The following is a 24,812-nucleotide window of genomic DNA, read 5'->3' as shown; positions in this document are numbered from 1 at the left end:
CAGGGAATCCACACGCAGCACAACTACAAACATGTTGAATGACATAGAGTGATAATATAAGAACTTAAAACCAAACGGGGAACTCAACCAAACTTAGATACACAGACTAATCAGAGGGAGACAGGTGAGAACGATTAAACAATGATGTAAAAATTGAAGACAGAACAGGAAAGACCAAATAAGGGCATGCATGGGGAAAGCCAAAGAAAACAGTCCATAGGGGTGTGACAGTATGGGTCAAAATAGTCGATTTTCCTTTTATGCCAAAAATCATTAGGATATTAAGTAAAGATCATGTTCCATTAAGATATTTTGTAATTTTCCTACTATAAATATATCAAAACGTATTTTTTGATTAGTAATATGCATTGCTAAGAACTTCATTTGACAACTTTAAAGGCGATTTTCTCAATATTTGGATTTTTTTTTGCATCCTCAGATTCCAGATTTTCAAATAGTTGTATCTCGGCCAAATATTTTCCAGGGTCACAAATATGGTTGTGGCATTTTTTCCTGATGTTTCAGAAGCTGACCTGCTGTCGTGTCCAGAGCTCAGGTAAGGGTGTGAGATTCTTTTATAGCTGAGTGGCTTTGCCACTAACAACATTATCACGGCAGCTGAAACAGGACCACCAACTGGAAAATCAAAATTTGTAGTAAAATAATTCAGTTTAATAATTTTATGTAAAAAAAAGAAAAAAAAGAAAAGGTTTTGCGATTCACAATAAAGCTCTTTACCTTTTCAATGAAGCTAGCTGAATCTGAATATGTTTTGGGGTGTTACAAGGGCTATTACATAAGTTGTTTACTTATTTTGTGAGTTTCTGTATGTAAGCACTAGTTCACCCAAACCGGAAAATGCTGCAATTTTTCCATCCGCTTATTTTCTTCAGTCATACACAAAATGTTTTACGGAAAATACACAGATGTTTGGCAGAATGTCAGAATGACTTGCATACTATTCATGTGGATGTTTTTTTGTACTGCCAAACAAAAAGACAAAAAGCACAATAAAATGGTCCATATGTTTTATATCCCAAGCAGAGGTCGCGTTAACCGAAAATTGTCCGTCACTGACAGATTTTTTTTTATCAGTGACAGAAAAATCTAAGGACGTCCATCACTTTGACAGATTACACTGATGGTAATCTATTGTAATTTCTAACTGTAATTCCCACTGTCCCCTGTCCAGTTGGTGGCCAGTGTGCTCCAGTATAGCAGCAGAGGACTGGATCCAGAACAAAAACGAAACTGTCACCAATCTTTTTCTGTGTTTGATTACGGACAGGCGAGTACCCAGTTTTAAGACACAACAAATACCAAAACGCTATTTTGTTTTATATCAAAAGTTCACAAGGCTTATTAAAGGTATTGGATGGGAGGTGCACTCTCTGTTCATTCATCAACTAAAAACAGCATAGACCAAAAGATTGACTGGGATTTACAAATCGATATTAGTTCATAAAAATGAGAATTTAAAATCGTTGTCACTGCGGGGTGTAACATTAGCGTTGAACATGAAAAGTTATGCAGTCTCATCTGTTTTCTTTTTCAAAAAAAACCAAACAAACAAATAAAACTGTAGATTAATAATTAAAAATGAAAATGTGAACAAAAAATGAAACAATTAAATGTGTTATTATAATTAAAGGGGTCATCGCTTCTACGTGTTGTTTGAACATTAATGTGTGTTGGCAGTGTATGTACAAATCTACCCTATAATGATACAAATCCATGAAGTGGTTTTTAATGAATCTGTAAAAATAATATCGCCTTTTTCAAATTCTCAGATGCCTGTCGGTGTGACGTCACACCCACAGAGGCCGCTCCCACAATAGTTGATTGACATGAACGTCTTACCTCAGATCAGCTGTCACAGTCTGCCCTCTTTATTTCCATGCCAGAGCAGGGATGTAAGTTAGACAAGAATATCTCCGATTGAGGTGTTGTGTTGCTGGATGTAATAATGAACATAGTGGTCGTCATTTACTCGCGACATCTGAGCTGCTGAAGATGCAGTGGATTACGTTTGTTTGTGAAGGGAATGCACTTCCTGATCTACATATATCCGTCTATGTTCACACAAATCATTCATGATCCAGCTTCACTTACAGCAGAAGTGAGTATAAGAGGTTTTTTATGAATCTTTGCGATTGCCTTTCCTAATAATGTGCTAGTTAGCAAGTTTAGCGGCTAAATGAGGCTAAATGCGGCTAACGTAAACAATCCGAGCAGCTCCTCACTCCACAGGAGCTCCTTTGCATTTAAAGCAGCCTAGACCAGAATGAGATGATTTTTTGCAGAGCTGATTTGGCAATGTAAAAAGGGTGTTGTTTTACACTACCATTGAGAATTTTTATCCAAAGTATATTATAGACTTTTTATTAAGACCCTAAAGAATCATATCAACTTGTGGAAAATGGACAATGACCCTTTTAAAATATGAAAATGATAGATTATGATGAAGTTTTTACGACCCTGTCCATCAAAATGACAGACAATGTTAAAGTCTAAAGCAAACTCTAATCCCAAGTCAAACTATATCACGAATCTTTTTAATTTTTGTGATGAATTAGAATGCTGTTAATATAAGAGTAGCTCATTCTGGCTAGCATCTCTTTAGTATTTCACTGAAGAAAGAAAATAATACAAAATTGGAATAACGTTTCAAAGTTTGCTATGGTGTGCTTTTCCCTGTATGGTCTCTCTGTTCTGATAGCAGATCCAACTGGGCTTCTTTGGATTTCCCGCTGTGTGTTAGCATTTAGTGCTAGCTACAATGGTATGCTGAGAATCTCTTCTCTTGGCCAGCTGAAATATGGCCTTGTGGCCCCTCCCTATCTCCCTCTTCAAGCTGCTGAACTCCGGACCATCAGACACTCAGAGAGCCGTTATTCTGCACAGACTCACACGGCAACCTTCATGACTGTTCGGCCTCAACCTTTTGAACCTGACCCTCAGTGTGGGTACCTGTGAGCATGGCTTTTTTCAACTGCCTAAGAGCACTCATCAACCAGGCTAAGGTAAGACAGAAAGATACAAAAAACGCAAAGTATAGATTTAAAAGCACAAGAAAACTTGAGTCATGCTATTACTGACAGTTGTCAAGATCAGGTTTATCTGAGAAGCGAAACAGCTGCACTTATCTTCTGTGTCTAGAAACGTACCAAAAGTTACCATGGTGTTATCATGCTTTCGGATGCTCTTAGATATGGTTTTCTTTGAATACCATAGTATATGAACATCTTACACAGGCACAAAAGAATGTTTTTTTGAAATATACATGTGAATTGTTGTTAGAAGGCACTTTGTGAGCATGTGTAAGTGTTTTGGGTGGTGCGGTGGGCGTAGGAAATGATCATTTGCTGGACTGGACTCACTCACTGGCTGCTCATAGTGAGGTGAGAGTCGGCCAAAACTCTGTTACCAGGGCAACGTCTTTTTAAAAGCACCCATTCACCCTTTCCGCATTGCTTAGCCAGTAGGCTACACTGCAAACCTTATGACATCACAACGTTCCTAAGTGAGAGATCCTGATATATTTAGTTTTTTTCCGTTGCAGACTTAGGATACAGTGAAATGCCTGTTCAATTGAAATTACTGGAGAATCACACTTTGATTCAGGGGCACACACACACACACAAACACTCTACAAAGTGAAAAATGAGCTGTTGGGCAAAATTTCAGAGATAATAAAGAAAAAATACTGTGTGTATATATATATATAGAGAGAGAGCTTTATTGTGAAAGCAGTTGTGCTGCTTCTTTTGTGGAAACCGTTATACATTTTTAAAGTGAACTTTCTTATTAACAGAAAGTTCAAGTGAACTGCACTAATTTAAAATAGAAATCTTTTGTAACATAAAGTTCTCCACTGTCATATTTGATTGCATCCTTGCTGAAAATAAGTTTTTTTTTTTACAAATCTTTCTGACCCCATTTAGGCTGCATTTGTAAGCCATGTAAGCTGCCTGACATTGAATTTAATCTGAAGAAAAGTCTGTATAGCCTTGTAATGTAAAAATTGTACTTCAAGTATCCTTGTTATTAAGGGTTTCTTTTATGAAGGTGATACTGAAGCACAAGTGAAAGTGCCCAGAGAAAAGCAGTCACAAAGATGCTGTTCTTAGATTGCATCAAATATGATTGTGCCATTTTGTCCTGATGTTTCAGAAGCTGACCTGCTGTCGTGTCCGGAGCTCAGGTAAGGATGTTAGATTCTATTACAGCTGAATGGCTTTGCCACTAACAACATTACCACAGCAGCTGCTAGAGCACCTAGAAAAAGACTGTGAGTGGAAACTCACCATTCAGCCTTAAACAACACACTAAGGCATGATACCATGTATAACTGTCACTCTGCTATCACTGTTAATGAAAATGTATGCAAATAATGTAGATGATATGGAGGAACTATCCCATGGTTCAGTGTTGTGCGGTGATGTTCTGAAATGAGAAGGTGACATACTCAGTTGTTTTTTTATTTTTTTTTATTTTTTATTTTTTAAATCAAATGCAAATGAATGTCCTCTTGGTTAAATAAACGTTACTTACACGATCAGAAAAAGTAAGGGGGGAAAAATCTATTTTATAGTTTTACATTAACAATATAATCAATATTCCATTTATTAAAACCAATTATGAATCTCATCAAGTTAGTGTTTTTTACATTTTACATTTATTCCAACATAGTTAACATTTAACTATTTTTGAAATTTTTGGATCATCAGTCATCAAAGCCTAAATAATGAAATAAATATAGACCAATTTGGAGTAGATGTCATGAGTTTGTCAATTCTCAGGGGGAAAAAGTCAGAGCCAAGGGGAAAAGAGAGAACGATGAGTTGTTTTTTCTTATCATAATTGTGAGATTTAATCTCAGAATTGTGAGAATAAATCAGAATTTTGAAAAAAACGTCATTTTCTGCAACAAGATAAGCTTCGCCCACAAAAAAAACAAAACTAAAAAACCCCGTCATCACTGTTTGCAAACACTGAATTGGTCTATTGGTCACAGACATGGTTTTTACTCACTAAAAACTCCCACAAATCCTGTTTTCATGCCAATTTAAGTCTTATTTTGATGTAAAAAAAGTGGTGTGAGTTGACTTTTTTAAATTAGTCTTCCCAGTAACTCCATTATATTGTTCATTCAGACTGATTAGTGAAATGCGCACAAAAACAAGAGGCAGGATTTATCGCATGAACCAATCACAGTCGAACATAACTAGTCATATCCAATCATATCGCATTGCTTCCTCTTACATGACTTTCCCAATTCATTCTCAATTAACCCACCAAACTCACTGCACGCTTTAGGGGGTCTGTTAAAACTCACTGGGCTCAGGAGAGGTCTGCTGTAACTTTACCTGCTGGTGTCACTGTTGGACAATGTTTCTTTAGAAAACAAGGGATTTACACACTTTTTAATATGTTCTAATATTGGCGTTTTTGTACTACAAATTTTTTCTCATCCAGTATTTTGAGGAGGCTCATTTTACATTATTTGATGGTACTTTCTTGATGTCTCTTGATCCATAGTTTGAGCTGTTCTAGAACTCCCAGACCTCTACCCTCTCCGTGCAGTGATCTACCGTAGTTGTCACCCAGTTGCATTTTAGGAAAGTCATGGTAGTCTCCAGTCTTTGGGTCACGTGACGCAGAAAGTAGATCATACTATTTATAACACACCTCAGATGGCATGGCAGATATCTAATGTGTAATTATTCACCACAGACTGTGAGGCACAGGGGTTCCTTATGTGTGCCATTTTAGGAGCTACTCTCTGGAAATACTTGCTATAAAAAACACATTTAGAAATAAAATGTATAGCTTTAATTTTATATTGCATGTTTTATGTGGATGATTACCTGCAAAACTTTGCAGAAACATTAAAATAAGCCAAGATGTCTTTACTTGTTCTACTTTTAAAATGATCAGACTAACAAATATGATTCAGTCCCTTTGGGAAGCATATTTTAGGCACAGCTTGTTCAGTTTCCGCTGCGACTTTATGGGTATGGTTTATTCGACTCTAATTAGAATGTTTGTAGTTCATCCTAGTTTGCAAAGGTCCCCACAAACTATGCAAATGAACAAGCTCAGCAAACAGACTAATGTGTGTGGTTGTTTCTGTGTAAATTTTACACACAGACAAGCCATCTTTAGCCCACATGGGTGATAGCTTGGTTCTTTAATAGCTTACTGTCAAGGTCTCTTAATGTTTTTTCATTCAGTTTGCTGAATTGATTGCTTCATCTTGTCATTGTTCTCTGGCATGTGAACAAACTTTAGAAATGTTCTTTCCAGCAGTCATTCTGATTTTACCTTAGATTAGATATCTGTTTGGTCACATAGATTGGTCAAGCACTGTAACATAAGTGTGAGATATTTACTTTGTATATTTACAGTTTCATTCAGATCAAAGTCTGGGAAGTATCAGTCCACAATGGCAGCAGTATCAGGAGCCTCTAACTTCAAATACTGTATAATTTATTAATTTGTTTATATGTTCATGGCTGTAACCACCATGTTAAGCAAGAGTTTTTAACCAGGACACAAGGAAAACAAAACACTTACACTACCAGTCAAAAGTTTTTGAACAGTAAAATTTTTTGTGTTTTTAACACAAAAAATTGCATCCACCAAGCCTGCATTTATTTGATCCACAGTACAGCAAAAACAGTCAAATTTTGAAATAGTCTTTACTATTTAAAATAACTGTTTTCTAAATTAATATATTTTAAAATGCAGTTTCCCTGTGATTTCAAAGCTACATTTTTAGCATCATTAATCCAGTCACATGATCCTTCAGAAATCATCCTAATGTTCTGATTTGCTGCTCAAAAAATGTTTATTATTATGTTGAAAACAGCTGAGTAGAATTTTTTCAGGTTTCTTTGATGAATACAGTTCAGAAGAACAGCATTTATCTGAAATAGAAATATTTTCTAACTCTGTAAATGTCTTTATCATCACTTTTGATTGATTTAAAGCATCCTTGCTAAATGACGGTTTCAAATATCATTAATAATAATAATAATTCATGTTTCTTGAACAGCAAATCAGCATATTAGAATGATTTCTAAAGGATCATGTGACTGGAGTTATTTAGCATTGCTCACATGAATAAATTACATTTTAAAATATTTTCAAATAGAAAGCAGTTACTTTAAATAGTAAAAATATTTTACAACATTACTGCAAGTTACAAAATTAAAGTTTAAAAGTATTGAACTTGGCCTGAGTGCAGTTAAACGATGACTAAACATAAAGACTCTTAAAATAGGCATAGCATTGCATCAAGCATGACTACATCGTTTAAACAGCTCGGGGACTGTTTAAAAAAGCTGGGCGTCATCACGGAAACTACTACAGTCAAAAGACGCACACGTGAAGAGACTTCATATCCCGTGATGCTTAGCGGTTTGAATGGTTGCGGGGCAGCGTCCACGGAAAGTCTCTTTAATTAGAGTTTTTTAAAGAAATGAAACGGTAACGCTAACAACTAATGACGAAGCAGCATGAGTAGCCGCTACTTCGTCTCAGGACTAAGACTTTGTACACGTCAGGAGTCTAACAAAGAAAAAGTCTAAGGTTAAAAGTTAAGTTCAGAAGTCAGGAGAGAGCTGGCGAAGGAGTTTGGAAATGGATAAAAGCTGCAATGGCCAACAAACGCGATCTCTAACTTCACAATTCAGAGAATCTACATACAGAGCCCTGACTTTACTGCGGAGGAAGGCGAAACAGCGGCAGATAGCGGGTAAGTTACAGAAAATCGATTTTTTTTGGAGGAGAGTGAGATTTTCTTAAGGCACCGGGTGAGACAGCAACGAGTCAATTTGTGAAAACCGTTCAACGGGGCTCGAATGTGTGTCCAAGATTGTTTTCTATAAGATTATGGGTGTTTCATTTAATAATAAACCAGATATGTTTGTTACGTTCTAACATATATAATGAAATATTGTATGTGTATGAATGAACGAAACAGTCCCTTGAGATTTTCTTCATGCATTGCTGAACCCTCAGAAATTACGTGGTAACCATAGTTTCAGCTAATTTAGTCAACTTATTGATTACTTCTATATAATCAAAATATTTTCATGTGAATTTATGTATTTTTAATGGCAGAAGGCCATTTTTGTGTGTGTGTGTGTGTGTGTGTGTGTGTAAAAACAATAACTGCAGACATAGTAACTATCATATTTTAGCTAAAGTTATGTTTACCATGGTAAAATGTTGTGAAGGTCAGCTATAACATGGTTATTTGAGTGTACAGGCGCTGCCACGTTTTTACATGCAACTGAAATAAGAGATCTATTCATCTGTTAGAGGCCAACAACCACACGCAAGCGACTGTGGAAAATGCATGTATAGAGAGCTAGGTGTGAGTTGAGGCAGTGAAAGATCAGTTTACACTGCTCTCCTTGAGTTTGTTCACTAGCTGTGTCTCAAAAACATAATGCGCTTCCTACCTACACAAACGTGATGTTCAGAAGTGCTGTTTTGGAAGGACTTTCAGTTGGTTTTAAGGCACGGCCCCTGTTTGTGCATACATATACATTAACATAGCATTGCTAATAATCACCTTTGGCTTCCCGCAAAACTTTTATCTGCAGAAAGAAAGAGTGGAAGATTTGAAATTGCCTTCAATTAACATAACTGTTCACATTTTTGGTCTTTTAACAATCCCTGAGTTTTTTTTTTGATTTATGAGTTGACTTTCTGCTGATCTCATTACAAACATGACACTACGAGTTTCCCATTTCCAATGAGACTGTGATTATCTTAATGAGTTTTCCAGTTGCTGTAATTAACCCGTTTTGGAAATGCACCGCCTGTCTTTAGAAGTAGTTGCCTTGTGCCAGTGGACTTTTATCATGTTTGCCCCAAAGGACAGGGGTGTGTTTGTCATTGTGAAAGTAATTTTTGACATTAAAAGTAGGAGGTTCAAAAGTCAACTGCTTTTACAGAGAATTTGCGTTTCCTCTTTCATGTGATTTGTTTAATGAGCTTATGATGGGCATGTGATGAGCAGGTTTATCCTTGACCAAAGCATTTCAAATAAATGAATAATTTAGATTTTTTTTAACAGTGTTTTGGCGTTAAAGACCATTAAAATATTTTTACTCGTAAAGTGAGGTCACTTGTGTAAAGTATAATTTAGTTTTACTTTTTAATGAACATTTTCCAGCCTTTTAGAATTAATTTTTATTTTGTCGCTTGGCCTTTATAAGTTTCATTCCTAATTTTTGATTAGTAATATACATTGTTAAGAACTTTATTTGGATAACTTTACGTTTTCTCAATATTTAGATTTTTTTGCACCCTCAGGTTCCAGGATTTCAAATAGTTGAATCTCGACCAAATATTGTCCTGACCTAACATCAATGGAAAGCCTATTTGTTCAACTTTCAGATGATGTATAAATCTCAATTTTAAAAAATTGACCCTGATCCAGGGTCACATATGACATTTTGAATGGAGGCGTTAAGTGTGTCATGCGTGCTGCTGTGGCTTTATGGTTTGAGTTTGTGGATGGTCCGTCTCTCTAGGCTTCTTTCGGTTGTCATGTGTTGATTGACGTTCATTACTAACCTCTGCAGAATGTCAGCTGAGAGGAAGCAAGCGTGGAAATCCAGTGTTGCAACGTGAAAAAAAGTTTGTGCGGTTTATTGGAAGAGTCCTAGTTTTAGATGTCCAGGGCTTCGTTTACCTTAATACAGAAAAAATAGAGAGAGAAAAAAGGGTGCTCGTTTTGTGTGTGTGTGTGTGTGTGTGTGTGTGTGTGTGTGTGTGTGTGTGTGTGTGTTTATTGGCTATTTGTGTTGCTGTCACATCCAGAAAAAAAACAGAGACTATAATATTTGTCCAAATAAGCTTGGTGCAGATACTTTTCCTTGTTAGATGAGATTGTGACATCTAGACTGTTATACAGTTAAGGTAAAAAGTTTATATCCCCCTTTCAGAATCTGCAGAATGTTAATTATTTTACCAAACTAAGAGGGATCATACGAAATGCATGTTATTGTTTATTTAGTACTGACCTGAATAAGATGTTTCACATAAAAGGTGTTTACATATAGTCCACAAGAGAAAACAATAGTTTAATTTATAAAAATGAACCTGTTCAAAAGTTTACATCCCCTTAATTCTTAATACTTTGTTGTCACCTGAATGATCAGCAGCTATGTTTTTTTTGTTTAGTGAGTGATAGTTGTTCGTGAGTCCCTTGTTTGTTGTGAACAGTTAAACTGCCCACTGTTCTTCAGAAAAAAATTTCAGGTCCCACAAATTCTTTGGTTTTCCAGAATTTTTGTGTATTTGAATCCTTTCCAGCAATGATTGTATGATTTCGAGATCCGTCTTTTTACACTGAGGAGATCTGAGGGATTCATATACAACAATTACAAAAGGTTTAAATGCTCACTGATGCTCCAGAAGGGAAAACAATGCATTAAGAGCCAGGGGGTGAAAACTTTTGAAATATCATATTTTTTCACTTAGTACTGCCCTTCAGAGGCTACAGAAGATACTTGCATGTTTCCCCAAAGATAAAATAAGTTAAATTTGCCCCTACAAATTCAAGAAGTTTTCATCCCCCCACTCTTTATGCATTGTTTTTCCTTCTGGAGCATCAGTGAGCATTTGAGCCTTCTGTAATAGTTGAATATGAGTCCCTTAATTGTCCTCAGTGTTAAAAGATGAGTCTCAAAATCATACAGTAAAAGTTTGAAAGGGTTCAATTACACAAAAATTCTGGAAAACCAAAAAATTTGTGGGACCTGAAGGATTTTTCTGAATAACAGTGGGCGGTTCAACTATTCAGGACAAACAAGAGACTCATTAAACAAAAACAAAAAAAAAAAAACACAATCAAAATGTAAACTTTTGAACAGGGTCATTTTTATAAATTCAACTACTGTTTTTAAGAAATTAAACATTTTATGTGAAATATCTTATTCAGGTCAGTACTAAATAAACAATAACATGCATTTTGCATCCCTCTTATTTTGGTAAAATAATTAACATTTTGCAGATTCTAAAAGGGGGGTGTAAACTTTTGACCTCAACTGTAAGGCAAGGGGTAATGCAAATTGTCAGTAATTTTATTATATTTTCATTCTAATTTTGAATAATTTCAAACATTAGAATTTTCCACAGAAATGTATTAGTAAATTGCAGTCATATTTAAAACAACAACAACAACAACAAAACAACAACAACTGTTATACTATATGATTTGACACCCAGTCTGCACAGGGACAAATACTTTATCTGTGCTGCTGTCAGTGATTAGGTTCTAATCTCATGCCTGCTAGTACTTGGCGGAAAAAATAAATGAAGTCAAATAGTGATATGTGAGATTGTGTGGATGAGATCTCAGTTCTATCTTGACCCGCTGGGTCGATATTTGGTCAGGTTCGTTGGTCTGATGAGGTCTCAGTGGTCTGGCTAGACTACCCTTAAATAAAATTGACACTCTGATCTTCTGTGGTGTATCAGAAAATAACTGTGTTTGATGATGTTGATTTCTGCTCGTGTGTTTGTCATCTATATCCAGACAACTGTAAAATGCCATAGAGGAAACCTGCGAGAACCTTAGTGAGAGATGCATATCACAACACAACAGAGGCAGACATACAAAAGGCCATGAAAGTACAAAGCAAACAGTAAAGTGCAAACAGCCCACAAGCCTCTGCAAGAGGAAGTTGATCGTGTACTACATTCTCACATTCTTTTTAATAGTTTTTCTCTTTCTCATTACTGTAATATGTGTGTGTGCTGAATTTCTGAGGCCTTGTTAAAAAAAGGTCACTGCAGTTACGGCCATGTAGAAACATCTTGTGTGTGCTTGTGCTCGTGAGGGTGGTGTTTGAGTGTGTGTGTGTGTAAGGGAAATATTTAGGTAACAGCTGTTCTTGGAGCACTAGACCAAATAGACTGGTGACTAGACAGGCCACACGCTGCATGTTTGATGTTACCTTGTGTTTCAGCCTGCTGATCTTGGATGATGATAGTGATTTTGACTGGGAAGAGTTCAGTGAAATGGTCTTAAGAATTTGTGTTGTTTTGTGTTTACAGATGTAAGTGGAAGTGTAAAAGTTTCCTTTTGTCTGGTCTGTTATTCTTTAAATATATAGATTGTAGATTAGGGTTGATGGATGGATTGATTCATTTAAAGATTCATTGTTTCAGTGATTTATGCATAATTTCATAGATTTATGCTTTTATTGATCAATTTCTTCCTTCATTCCAGTTGATTTCCAGGGATGGAAATAAGAGGAAATGTAATAATTCTGATTTCTCTTAATGATTCTGGTTAGTTGATTTCTTACTTATTTTTGCATATTTGGGAACAATAAAATGCATTTTATATAGTGGCCTGTTGACAAATGACAAGGTCACTTCAAATTTCAGATTTTAGTCTTAGTCCTTTGTCAAATGTACTTTTTAGTAGGGCTGTGCAAATAATCGCATGCGATTATGATGCGCATCTCTTCAGTAATGCCGGTTCCGTGATTAGTCGTAAATTTCCATCATGTGCAGTCAGACGCATTCATTATGGAGCGGCACTCACTACAAAGAGCCGAAAGAGCCGAAATTCACTGACAAGCCGCGCAATATCGCATTCATTATTGCAGGCGATAATGAACGCGATATTGCGCGGCTTGTCAGTGAATTTCGGCTCTTTGTAGTCTTTTCTACAGTCTTTTCTACCACACAGTATTATTGCTGTCTTACAGTCTTTCACATTATCACAAAAATATGGGATGAAAGATTATAAACATCTCTATGGTAACGATCAAAATAGAGCAAGTCGTCTTGTAAAGTAACTGGGGCTTCAAATAACGTTTGTGTCGATTGCGCCGTTTCACCATTAGGTGGCAACAAGTGACTGTTAAAAAATGTCTTTGTCATTGAATCATTCATTCAAGAGATTAGTCCAAAATGCTGATACATTTAGTTTTGAATAGGAGTGTAAGAAAATATTGATACACGTGTGTATCGCGATATTTAGTTTGGCGATATTGTATCGATTCTCAAAAGTGGAATATCGATATTTAAAAAAAATAAAATAAAAATCATACAAGATTCATGACAGTTGCTTCGTTTTGAGCGTGTATCCTGACCGCTAGATTGCAGTCGTCTCCTCTCTGAACTTCAAGAGTGACAGGAAATACTAGCATAAGGGCACCCCACTAATGTTAGCGTTAATGGAGGATGAAAGAATAGTTCCTACTCCCGCCTCGGTGTAAAGTGCGGCGTCATTTCGGCTTTTGAGGTAAAGTTCGCTCCAGGACGCGGCAAGCAGCGGAGCCGCGGTTCTGCTGCTTGCCGCGTCCCGCAAAAGGGCCTTCACGCTGGGCGTGGTGGGGTAGCCGCGCAGCTGCCAGCTGCTTTCTTTCGTGGTGGGACTGTCTTGTGCAGTTGAGCCGGTGCTCGCTTCACGGTCTCTGCGATTCCACGCGGAGCATAATTACAAACTGAAAAACTTGCGAAATCCAAAACTTGCGAAATTCTCAGAACAAAAAAAAGTTCTCAGAATGTCCAATATCCGTATTTAACAGATAAAACTTTTTGTTGTCTTTAGGAATCTTGCAAGCACTTTATTTTTTATTAAAATTAGATGTAATTCTTAAGTTCAGATCAAAATGATCTGATATGGTTACAATTATAAATTGTAAAGCAGGGTCTAAAAATATATATGGTCTGTTTAAAAAAAGCTTACATTTTATACATTTAATAACTAAAGAATCTTGCAAGCACTTTATTTTTCCCCTTTACTCGTACTGCACAAAAAGTGATTCAATAACATTGAATGGTTTGCATATGGTTGTGTGTTCTTAATTACAGCTTTCCTTATGTCCTATTCATAAAATAAGAAATTTCCCAATATATCGCCTTGTTTACAGTATCGCAATGTATTGCAACTTATCATATCGCAACCCCTGTATCGTGATATGTATCGTATCGCCAGATTCTTGGCAATACACAGCCCTAGTTTTGAAACAAGTGAAGTATTTATGAGTGAGTCATTCATTCATTCAAACCACTTTTATATAATTTTAATGGCAGAGTACATTCAGCAAAAAAACTGAATTTCATTTTAACAGATAATCTCCGATTTGGGGATTTGAACTCTTGATATCTGGCAACCGCACACATGAAGGCTCACGTAGTAGAAGTGTGTACAGCATTCCACAATAATATTTTGTCTCCTTTTTTGATGAAATAAAGAGATTTTGTCAAGTTCTCATTTTTTAAAAAACATTTTCTTGTCATTGTCTTTTATCATCAATAATGATATTGCATGTTTAAATAGACACACTTATAATTTATTAACCTTATTGTTGTCTTGTCATCTCATTTTAGTAATAGGAAAAAAAGCTTGTCAATGAACTTTTTTTTTTTTTTTTTTTTTTTGTCATAGTTTTTGTTTATTGATTATTTAGTTATTAATTTAGTTACTTATTAGCATTAGTGTTTGGAACCGGTTTGGGTAACACTATCTCATGACCAATTTTACGAGGTGGTTAATTCATATGACTTTGTCAGCCTCACACGATTTTCTACGATTTGTCTAGACCCTAGTGACAGATAGGTTTAGGGGTAGGTTTAGGGGCCACCTCGTAAAATATGAATTCCTCGTATTGCCATGAGATCAAGTTGGTTTGGAATAAAATGCCACCAGAGATTGAATTTGCTTTTTCATTCATCCTGTTGGTCTGAACTATCACATTGAATGTGACGATCTCAGCCAATTTTCATGCATAACATTTGCGCTTGTGTGAAAGCCTATACGTGCTGCAGATTTGATCGCATTTGCTTTGCTTCTTTATAAAAATGTAATAAATCTTTGTCGTATTGGATCATTTTATCAACGGCAAATATTTTGGGTTTGCAACAAGTTCTAAACACACACGCTGCTTAAAAATGCACACAAGAAAGCACACACGTTTGAAGAAATCTGAAGTGTTTGAAGCGGCTTTCTTGGATTTCTTTCTAGATTGTGTGTGTGTGCGCGTGTGTGTTAGTCATGCTGTGTTTGTGTTTGAAGTGGAAATGCTGTGTGTAGCAGTAGGTCCGTGTGTGCTGATAATGCTCTGTGTATGTATAGGTGTGTGTATGTAAAGTGATGGCGTGCATTTGAAAGGGGGGCAGATTGTCAGGGCCGTCTTCTGCTCAGTTTGTGATCTGATGTTGCCTTTGGTGTGATCGGCTTCAGAGTATTTTAGTGTCCATCAGTTTTTGGGAATGTGAGGTCAAAGCTGAGTCACTCACTGTCATTCATTTCCTCTTTCAGATTACATCGTCGGTCTGTCTCACACTCGTGATTTTCTCATGGTCTGTTTCACTTTTGTCCCGCTCCCCGTCTTTCTGCGTCTGGGGTGTGCGAGTGTGTGTGTGTGAGTGTGTGTTTGTTAGTGTGTTGCCTGTCTGTTGATGATAGACATCAAAGAGGCCCATCGAAAAGGAAGTGATGCGTGTATGACAACGCCACACCCTTTTCGTGCCGTGACATTTTCCTTTGTGTTTTCCTGGCTGATCCCTTGTTTCCTGAACTGTCTGTCCTTCCCCCTCTTCTTTACCACTCCTTTCCTTTCCCCTCACTCTCACAGGACCTAAGGAATGACAGCCAATCCCAGGGAACAGGAAATGACTGTACAGACCATTTGAACTGTGATCCAATTAGAATTGTTTGAGTACCATCAGGACATACTTGCGCCATTTAACTATTCCTTTGAGTAGTTTTTCAAAACTACACTGTAAAAGAAAATTGGTAAAATAGGACACAACGTACTGTTAAAATGAAGTTTCCTGTATAGATTTTTACAGGTGTTTTACCTGTATTTTGAATTTTGCTCTTTATTGTGGTGTTTTACGGTTACCTTACCTTTATGGTTAATGGAAATGTCTGTAAAAAAAATTAATGGACAATGTCCTAAATTACCAGTACATTTTAGGCAAAATATTGTCAATTTTATGTCCGAGCAGCACACAGCAGAGTTTTTGTTTTCTTTGCACACAAAAAGTATTCTTGTAGCTTCATAACATTATGGTTGAACCACTGATGTCACATTTTAACAGTGTCTTTACTACCTTTCTGGGCCTTGAACGTGTCAGTTGCGTTACTGTCTATGCAGGGTCAGAAAGCTCTGAAATGTAATCAAAAATCTTAATTTAACATCTTAATTTGTGTTCTGAAGATGAACGTTTTGAGGGTTTGGAATGACATGAGGGTGAGTGACAATTTTCCTTTTTGGGTAAACTTTCCCTTTAAGTGAATTGCTACCACCTACTGCCCGATTAATTTAAAGGAGAAGTTCACTTCCAGAACAAAAATTTACAGATAATTTACTCACCCCCTTATCCAAGATATTCATGTCTTTTTTTTTGTTCTTCAGTTGTAAAGAAATTATGTTTTTTGAGGAAAACATTTCAGGATTTTTCTCCGTTTAGTAGACTTCAATGGCTCCCGCGACTTTAAACTTCCAAAATGCAGTTTAAATGCAGCTTCAAAGAGCTTTAAACCATCCCAGCCGAGGAAGAAGGGTCTTATCTAGCAAAAAGATTGGTCATTTTCTAAAAAAAATACCCGGAATACACAGAGTTCACGCAGAGCTAGATAAGATGAGCATTTGAGGTTAAAAAGTATATAAATTGTTAATTTTGTTAGATAATAACCAATCGTTTAGCTAGATAAGTCACTTGGACCGTTTAGAGCCCTTTGAAGCTGCAATTAAACTGCATTTTGGAAGTTCAAACTCACCGGCGCCATAGAAGTCCACTATACAGAGAGAAATCCTGAAATGTTTTCCTCAAAAAACGTAACTTCTTTACAACCGAAGAAAGAAAGGCATTAACATCTCGGATGACATGAGGATAAGTAAACTGTAAATTTTTGTACTGGAATATCTAAGTTTTAAAGTAACATTTAACTTTTTTCAAATCGTAAACATAAACACATTCTGCAACAAAAATCATCTAATTATCATGTTTGTCAAAATCCCACAGGTTTTTTGGTCAACATCGTACACCCCCATGTTCAGCACAATTATTCGCCGAAACACAGACGCACACACCTTATCTGAGTGTCGCAGGTGTGCAGTTGTGCTTCGGGCTGGTTGTTATGTTAAACTTCACCGAATTTAATAACTTTATGAAGCACCTAACAATCCCTCAGGGCCTAACACACAACTCTAATAAGGCTAATGACAGGCCGTCTGGATTACGGCGCTTGAGCTTGTTTAGCATGTTGAGGCACACAAGCACACACAGATTGTAGTGTGGTACATGGAGGAGGAGTTTTTGAGGGCCGAACATTTGGTCTCAGAAACCAGATGGTGTAAATGGGTGGGGGGCGGGTGGGAGGGCAGGAAGGGCCGAACCCCCCACCACCCCCTCCCCCTCAGGATACTGTCGCCACAGTAAATCAGATCCTACTCTACTTCTCAGCGACGATTTGGTTAAATGTGACTCTAAACGCGCTATGGCCTTGTTTGGATAAAAACTACTTTTCTGTTCGGACCTTTTGGAAATGTGTGAGTGTATGTTGGTCTTAAGCAGGTTTTAGGTGTTTGAATGGCTGTTAGAGGCACTTTTTTGTGTTTCCTGATGGTTAACACGTAATGTTGGACCGCTGGAGTTTAAGTGATTAGGATGGAGAGGTCGTCCCCACAGCGTCGAAAGGGTCATGGTGAGTTTTAACCTCACTTTATTCTTCAGTGCGTCTGGTTGTGGTCTCCATACTAAGTGCCTCTGGGTTTTTGGCTAGTTTTCTGTAGCTATGTGGTTTGATTCAGAACTGAATTCAGAAGTGATTTAAATCATTCAGATTGTTTACATTGGATCTTGTATATCAGGGTTTTTTAAACTTTGGTGCCACAAAATATAATGACCACCTTGCAAGCGACCCCGTTCTGAGAATATTCTGTGACAAATAAGTAAATATGTGTAATATATTACGAAACCGTATGGTGCTAATACAAAATATTTTATTTTTTATTTTATTTATTTATTTTCTGATGTCTTCCATGGAACCAGGACTCCTTTAAAGACAGCTATACGTCAAGTATTTCAAGTATAAGTTTCAAGTAAAGTAAAATGTTCTGTATGTGTAAAATATTTTTTACACATTTTACATTTATTATTTTTATTTATATTTATTTTATTTTATTATTTTTAAATTATATCTGTTTTTATATTTTTACGCTATTTTTCTCTGGACCTTCCCATGGACCCCATAGCACCCCCTTGTGGCCCCTTAAGGTCCCCGAACCCCATTTTGAAAACCTCTGGTGTGGATTATAGGATAATTTCTTATGACACTGTAATCTCAAGATATACAGCACAGTTTAGCCATATAAGACTGAATATGTGTGTGTAAACTTGAAACTGCTGTGTTTAATAGCTTACTCCTGAACTAGCTGGTACGGACGCACAGTGCTGCTTATGACACGAAGGGTTTAGTGAGAATTTGACCTTTGAACCCTGAAACTAATGTCAAATCAGTGAGGAATGTTAATCATACATTAGTTTGTTTGTTGGGTGAATGAGAGGAAAAGTGTAAGAGGAGAAAGAGAGGCATAAACAGGATTGGTAGAAGAAGAGGAGGAGAAGTGTAATTGGGGTAAGTGGAGGTGGACTGTGGGACTGTGGGTAGAAGCCAAAGAACCACTAAGAACAATGAGCTGTATTCAGCCAAACACACACACACACAGCTAGAGTACAGAAAACATTTCCTTCCCTACACACACATTTCACAGATGCTATTTATTCATACAGCAGATGCCTCTGTCCAAAGGAATTTTACTATGTAGATATGAACATCTGAAACTGAATGATTTGAGAACCTGTTCACCTAAAAATGAATATTCTGCCATTTTTTTCACCCTCATGTTGCTCCAAACATGTATGAATTTCTTTTTCATAACGCACACAAAAATATATATTTTGAAGAAGGTTGATAATCAAGCAGTTTTGGTTATTACTGACATCCATTGTATTGAAAACATTAAAACATTTCTCAAAATATCTTCTTTCACATTCCACAGAAGAAAAAGTCATACTGGATTCGAACGACATGAGGTGAATAAATGATGACTGAATTTTAATTTTTAGGGATACTGTTCCTTTAACATCATGTGTGGGTGTGATCCGTTTCTGTTCAGACAGATGTGTAAATTCATAAAGTTCTGTACATGTACCATAAATATCCAGAAATTTACAGTAGCATGTTCACAAGAGTACTTGTATTCTTCAGGAACATAGTGATACTGTGCGGAGAGGGTGGAGAATCCTCAGAAAGTCCTCTGAAGAACACAGGGACTCTTTAGAAATGCACAGACACTCTTTGAAATGCAGTCTTTCGAAACACAGAGACTTTTCAGAAACACACAGAGGCTCCTTAGTCTATTTCTCAAAAGTCACAGTGTTTTCCTGATGAGCCTCTGGATATGTCCGTGACCTTTTACTTTAATCAGCGATACAAAGATGTCATAGAATTATCAAAAATGTACCCTAGCACATTGGGAAATATAGGAGAAGTCTTGAAATAGTCACTGGAGTGGCCTAGTTAAAGCACTGACCTGAATGCCTAAACCACTTCAGGAACACTGAAGAAACATAGAGGCTTTGTTAGCGATTGAATCAGCGGAATTTGATTTTTGTTCTTCAAAGTCACTTGGAAGTTGATACAGATTGAAAATATGCAAATATAGACGATATGGCGATGGTAGAAAAGTGAACATATTTTTATTACACGTTAACAGTAAGGCCAGGTCTTTTCTTTTTTTATCATTGATTAATGCATTAGATATCATTAACATTTATTATTAATCATTTATTATTATTCATTATTAATCTAGGTTAATATTCATTTATAAATATACTGTTTATTGTTAATTCATATTTGTTCATAATAGGTTATCTGTTCACTTCGAACATTTTAAAAAAATTAATATTAGTTTATTTATGGATTAGTAATTTTATGTTGGCCTGTCACAATATAGGATTTTCACTACAGAATTATTTTGGCCAAAAAAAATTAAAAATATTATTACAACCTATAGAAATAACTAAACTTTTATTGATTTAAACTTTTATGATGTATTTTCTTTATCTATTCTATTCTATTCTATTCTATTCCGTTCTATTCTATTCTGTTCTATTCTGTTCTATTAAGATTAATCAATACTGAAACCTTATTGTAATTGAAACTTATTTCAAAATTATTTGATTATTTAAACTTTTATTTTGTATTTTTTTTTTATTTTAGTCTTTTTAATTTAGTCTTTTCTGTTCTATTCTATTCTATTCTATTCTATTCTATTCTATTCTATTCTATTCTATTCACCAAGATTAATAAATGTCGAAACCTTATTGTAACGCGTAACTAAACTTTTATTTCAACTTTTATTCTGTATTTTTCTATTCTATTCTATTCTATTCTGTTCTATTAACCAAGATTAAATGTTGAAACTTTAGTTTAATTGAATCTTATTGTAAACTTTTATTTATTTAAACTTCTATTCTATTCTATTCTATTCACCAAGATTAATAAATGTCGAAACCTTATTGTAACGTGTAACTAAACTTTTATTTCAACTTTTATTCTGTATTTTCTATTCTATTCTATTCTATTCTATTCTATTCTATTCTATTCTATTCTATTCTATTCACCAAGATTAATAAATGCTGAAACCTTATTGTAATTGTACCTTATTGCAAACTTTATACTTTTTTGTATTTTTCTCTATTCTATTCTATTCTATTCTATTCTATTCTATTCTATTCTATTCTATTCTGTTCTGTTAACCAAGATTAATACATGCTAAAACCTTATTGTAATTTAATCTTATTGTAAAGTGTAACTAAACTTTTATTTGTTTAAACTTATTTTGTCTTATCTTTTCTATTCTATATTGTAATTTAACTTTATTGTAAAGTGTTACCAACATTTTATTTGACAATACTGAATTGCATCAGATGATACAGATTTTGAAAGTTCATGCATTTCCATAACCTTGGCGTTGCTTGTTGCATGCTGTATTTTTTATGTCTGTTTATTTTTATTTTAATACAAATTTTAAAATATTTATATGATTATTCTCACATGCAAGCAATGATGGAACTATTTCACCTCTGGCCATGGGGGTGTAAACTCCTCGTATGGATAAAACTCTTCCAAATGGGGGCGTAATTTGATTACATCACTCTCATTCTTTCACTTTCTCTTCTCGTCTTTTTTTATCTCGCTCAGTCCTTTTGGCTCTGTCCCTGTGTTAAACACACAACATGAGTTTGGTCATCTTAAAACCATCTGCTCAGGGTGCAACCAGTCAAGAAGCACACACTCTCACACATGCAGAGAATGAAGTAAGGCTCCCTCCCGGCACACAGCGGGCTCACACTACATTCAATTTACCAAAGGTCACTCCCCCATCACACACATACAGATACAAACATATGGGATGCCAACAGGCTTTTAAAGTACATTCAAAATGAGATGAAGTACTTTCCTTCTGCTCGCTCAGTGCTCGTGGGAGCATTTAGTAGTGTTTTTTCTCTTCTGCTTCAGGGTTTTCAGTGCTTTAAATGCCTCTCAGTCTAATTCTGGTTTATTTTGTTCATGCAGCAGGGATTACCTAGGCTTACTACAAATCACTCGCACCCGCTCAGCGCCGCTCTGTGTGCGGTTTGGAGCTGAGAAGGAGCGAGTGGGCGGGTATCTTATTAATCACGGCGTGTTTATTTCAATTGTTAGTTATTGAAGGTATTTTGCACTAATCCAGGTTTCCATCGCTTATATAATGAGGTCCTAAAATAGCTGTAGAAATTCTGTGTCTGCACTTTGAATTTATGAACATTTTAGTTGCTCTGTAGCATGTTGAACTAATGCAGCAGCTTATGTTACTTCAGTACGCATGATGTGCTAGTACTATAGAAAAGTGAGGAATTTGGCAAATAAGAAAATGAATGACGCTTTACTTTTGAGAACTTGAGTGTTTAAAATTATGTTTTCTCCAGGTTCTTTGACAGTATTATGGAGGAATTCACTAAGAATGAATTTCAGCCACTGATAGGGTTATTTTGCAGTTGCTGTCTGCTTTTTTAGTGCATAACTCCCTAAAGGAATTATGCAAATTAGGTAGCATCACAAACGCGTCCTCAAAATACACGCTGAATGCAATTTGCACTGTTTGTCCACTGTGGTACAGGAACCTGAATCATCTCTTTAAAATGCTGAAAGTGCACACTGGATGCATGCCCGGTTATAATGCTTCATTATTTGATGAATAACTCCTGTCTTGATCAGTAAAAAAAGTACACAAACATATTTTGAATAAAAGTACATTGACCACCTGTTTTCTGTGGGTGGTAATAATACGATATTAATTGAACAAGGCAAATAGTGCTGAGTTTTGTGAATGAAGAGTAATCTATACTGAGTCTCATTTACAAAGAAGGTGTGTTTGCTTCATTGTTTCAAACCTGTATGTCTTGCATTCTCCTGGTGAAGATAATTTGCCAAAATCCATACAATGGAAGTCAGGGCACCAGGATTGTTTTGAGTTCCGCTAACGTTCACTGTACAGACAAAATCATTTGAAACATTCTTTAGAATCTCCACAGAATAAAGTAAGTTAGACTTGTTTGGAACGACGTGAGGGTAAATCATGACAGAATTTTCACTTTTGGTTAAAGGTGAAGTTCACTTCCAGAACAAAAATTGACAGATAATTTACTCACCTCCTTGTCATCCAAGATATTTATTTATTTTATTTTTTTTCATTCAATAAGAAATTATGTTTTTGAGGATAACATTTCAGGATTTCTCTCCATATAATGGACTTCTATGGTTCCTGCGAGTTTGAATTTCCAAAATGCAGTTTAAATGCAGCTTCAAAGGCCTCTAAATGATCCCAGCTGATGAAGAAGGGTCTGATCTAGCGAAATGATCTGTCTTTTTTTAAACAAATTTACAATTGTTCAGAAAAAATATACTTTTCAGGGCATGACAATAATGAGTGCCCGATGGCCCGGGGCCAGAGTGAAAGACACTTGGGACAGCTGACAAATCTGTCTCTGGCCCGATTGGGCCACTGCATTTGCCATGTGTTTTTTTAACCTTGTTGATTTGAAATTAAGCGATCACAGAGAGATGTGTCTCTGACAAATAGCCTACAAAAGTATGTCAAATACTCGTCTTGACGATTAGCTTTGTAGCTTTAACAATGATCAATCCATATCTAATTTATACAGTTGAGTACAGATTCACAGATCGACCAGACATATTTCAACTGATCTCTGTTCCGGGCTTGCACACAAACTGCATGCAATCTTTTTTCAAAATGTCATGTGTATGGAAATAATACGAACTCTTTAGACATCCGTTAGAAGAGGCCAGAGACACCGAAGACAAACGCAACGATTTTTTTTGTTTGTTTTTGTGGTAGGGACAGTGAAAATTTTGACCAGGCAAGTACAAATTTGATTGAAAATTTTGATTGGTTCAAGAAAGTTAGGGTAGGTCGAAAGACTCCCATCTCATTTTCTCCTCCAACTTCAAAATCTACATTGCTGCAGAAGTACCGCCCCAGTGTTTACAAAGTGAACATGCAAAGAAGGTCAAATGCCCTTTATAAAAAAACAGGTAAAACAGCGATATACATCTTGGATGACAAAGGGGTGTGTAAATTATCTGTAAATTTTAGTTTTGGAAGTGAACTTCTCCTTTAAAGCAACCCTCAAAAGAACCTTTTTTAGAGGCAGAACAGCTTGCATTTGATGAATGTAAATCTTGTTTTTAACTAAAGCTGTCAAGCTTCTGACGATGTGAACATGTACTTTTTACAGCATACCCTGAAGGGACAAATATACATCAAACGCATTCAGTGTAAAACATCCTGATTCACTCTGTTGCAATCACCTGCGTTCCCCAGTGTTCTTGTTCTCATTTTAGTGATCTTTGCATTGGTTTACTAACAAAATTAAGGCAGTAATGCAGGCAACACATGAAAGGGAGTCATTAAGGGAGTCTTTAAGGGTTTTTTTTTTTTTAATGTTTTTTCGGTAACATTTTACAAAAAGGTTCCTTTTTGGTAGTTAATGTATTAACTAACATGAATGAGTAACAAGCAGTACATATATTACAGTATTTATTAGTCTTTGTTAATGTTAGTTAATGAAAATACAGCTGTTCATGTTAGTTCACATTGCATTAACTAATGTTAACAAGCACAACTTTCGAGTTTAATAATGCATTAGTAAATGTTGAAATTAGTTAACTACTTTAGTTAACACGAATTAAGAATGAACAATTCTCCAGCATTTATTAATCTTAGTTAATGTTAATAAAGCTTGTTGTAAAATGTTACTGTTTTGTCTTATGCTTGCCAAGACAAAAAATGTATTTGATCGAAAGTACAGTAAAAACAGTAATATTGTGAAATATTACAATTTAAAGTAACATTTTTTTCCCTTTGGTGTATTTTGTTACATTTTATTATTTATTAATTTATTTCTGTGTTGACAGCTGAATTTCCACAGCCACTGCTTCAGTCTTCAGTGTCACATGATCCTTCAGAAATCATTCTAATATGCTGATTTGGTGCTCAAGAAATGTTTCTTACTACTGTAATTTTTGAAAACAGTTGTCTTGGTGGAAAGTGTGATATGTATTTATTTTTTTTTTTAGCGTTCTTTGAATAGGAAGTTCAAACAAACAGTATTTATTAGTTGCTTTTGATCAAATACATGGAATTAATAATTTCTTTAAAACATATCTTACTAACTCATATGAACTT

The 24,812-nt window shown here is 35.7% G+C and overlaps 1 protein-coding gene across 5 annotated transcripts in view; it reads left to right on the top strand.

The window, feature by feature from the left end:
* The first annotated feature begins 2,867 nt into the window (after positions 1-2,867).
* Positions 2,868-24,812, top strand: part of stard8 (StAR-related lipid transfer (START) domain containing 8) — a 64,884-nt gene continuing 42,939 nt past the window's right edge. For 2 of the 5 annotated variants that reach the window (XM_051109492.1, XM_051109491.1), the window contains exon 1: positions 7,404-7,762. In XM_051109492.1, coding sequence (XP_050965449.1) covers positions 7,648-7,762 — 115 coding nt within the window. In that variant the 5' untranslated portion in view covers positions 7,404-7,647. Of the gene's footprint in view, positions 3,024-4,173; positions 4,205-7,403; positions 7,763-17,440; positions 17,702-24,812 lie in introns of those variants that run through there. The other 3 variants (XM_051109493.1, XM_051109494.1, XM_051109495.1) reach the window with 3 other exon arrangements.

The sequence above is a fragment of the Labeo rohita genome, chromosome 5, assembly GCF_022985175.1.
Source record: "Labeo rohita strain BAU-BD-2019 chromosome 5, IGBB_LRoh.1.0, whole genome shotgun sequence".
Taxonomy (NCBI): domain Eukaryota; kingdom Metazoa; phylum Chordata; class Actinopteri; order Cypriniformes; family Cyprinidae; genus Labeo; species Labeo rohita.
This window is presented reverse-complemented; position numbering and strand designations above follow the sequence as displayed.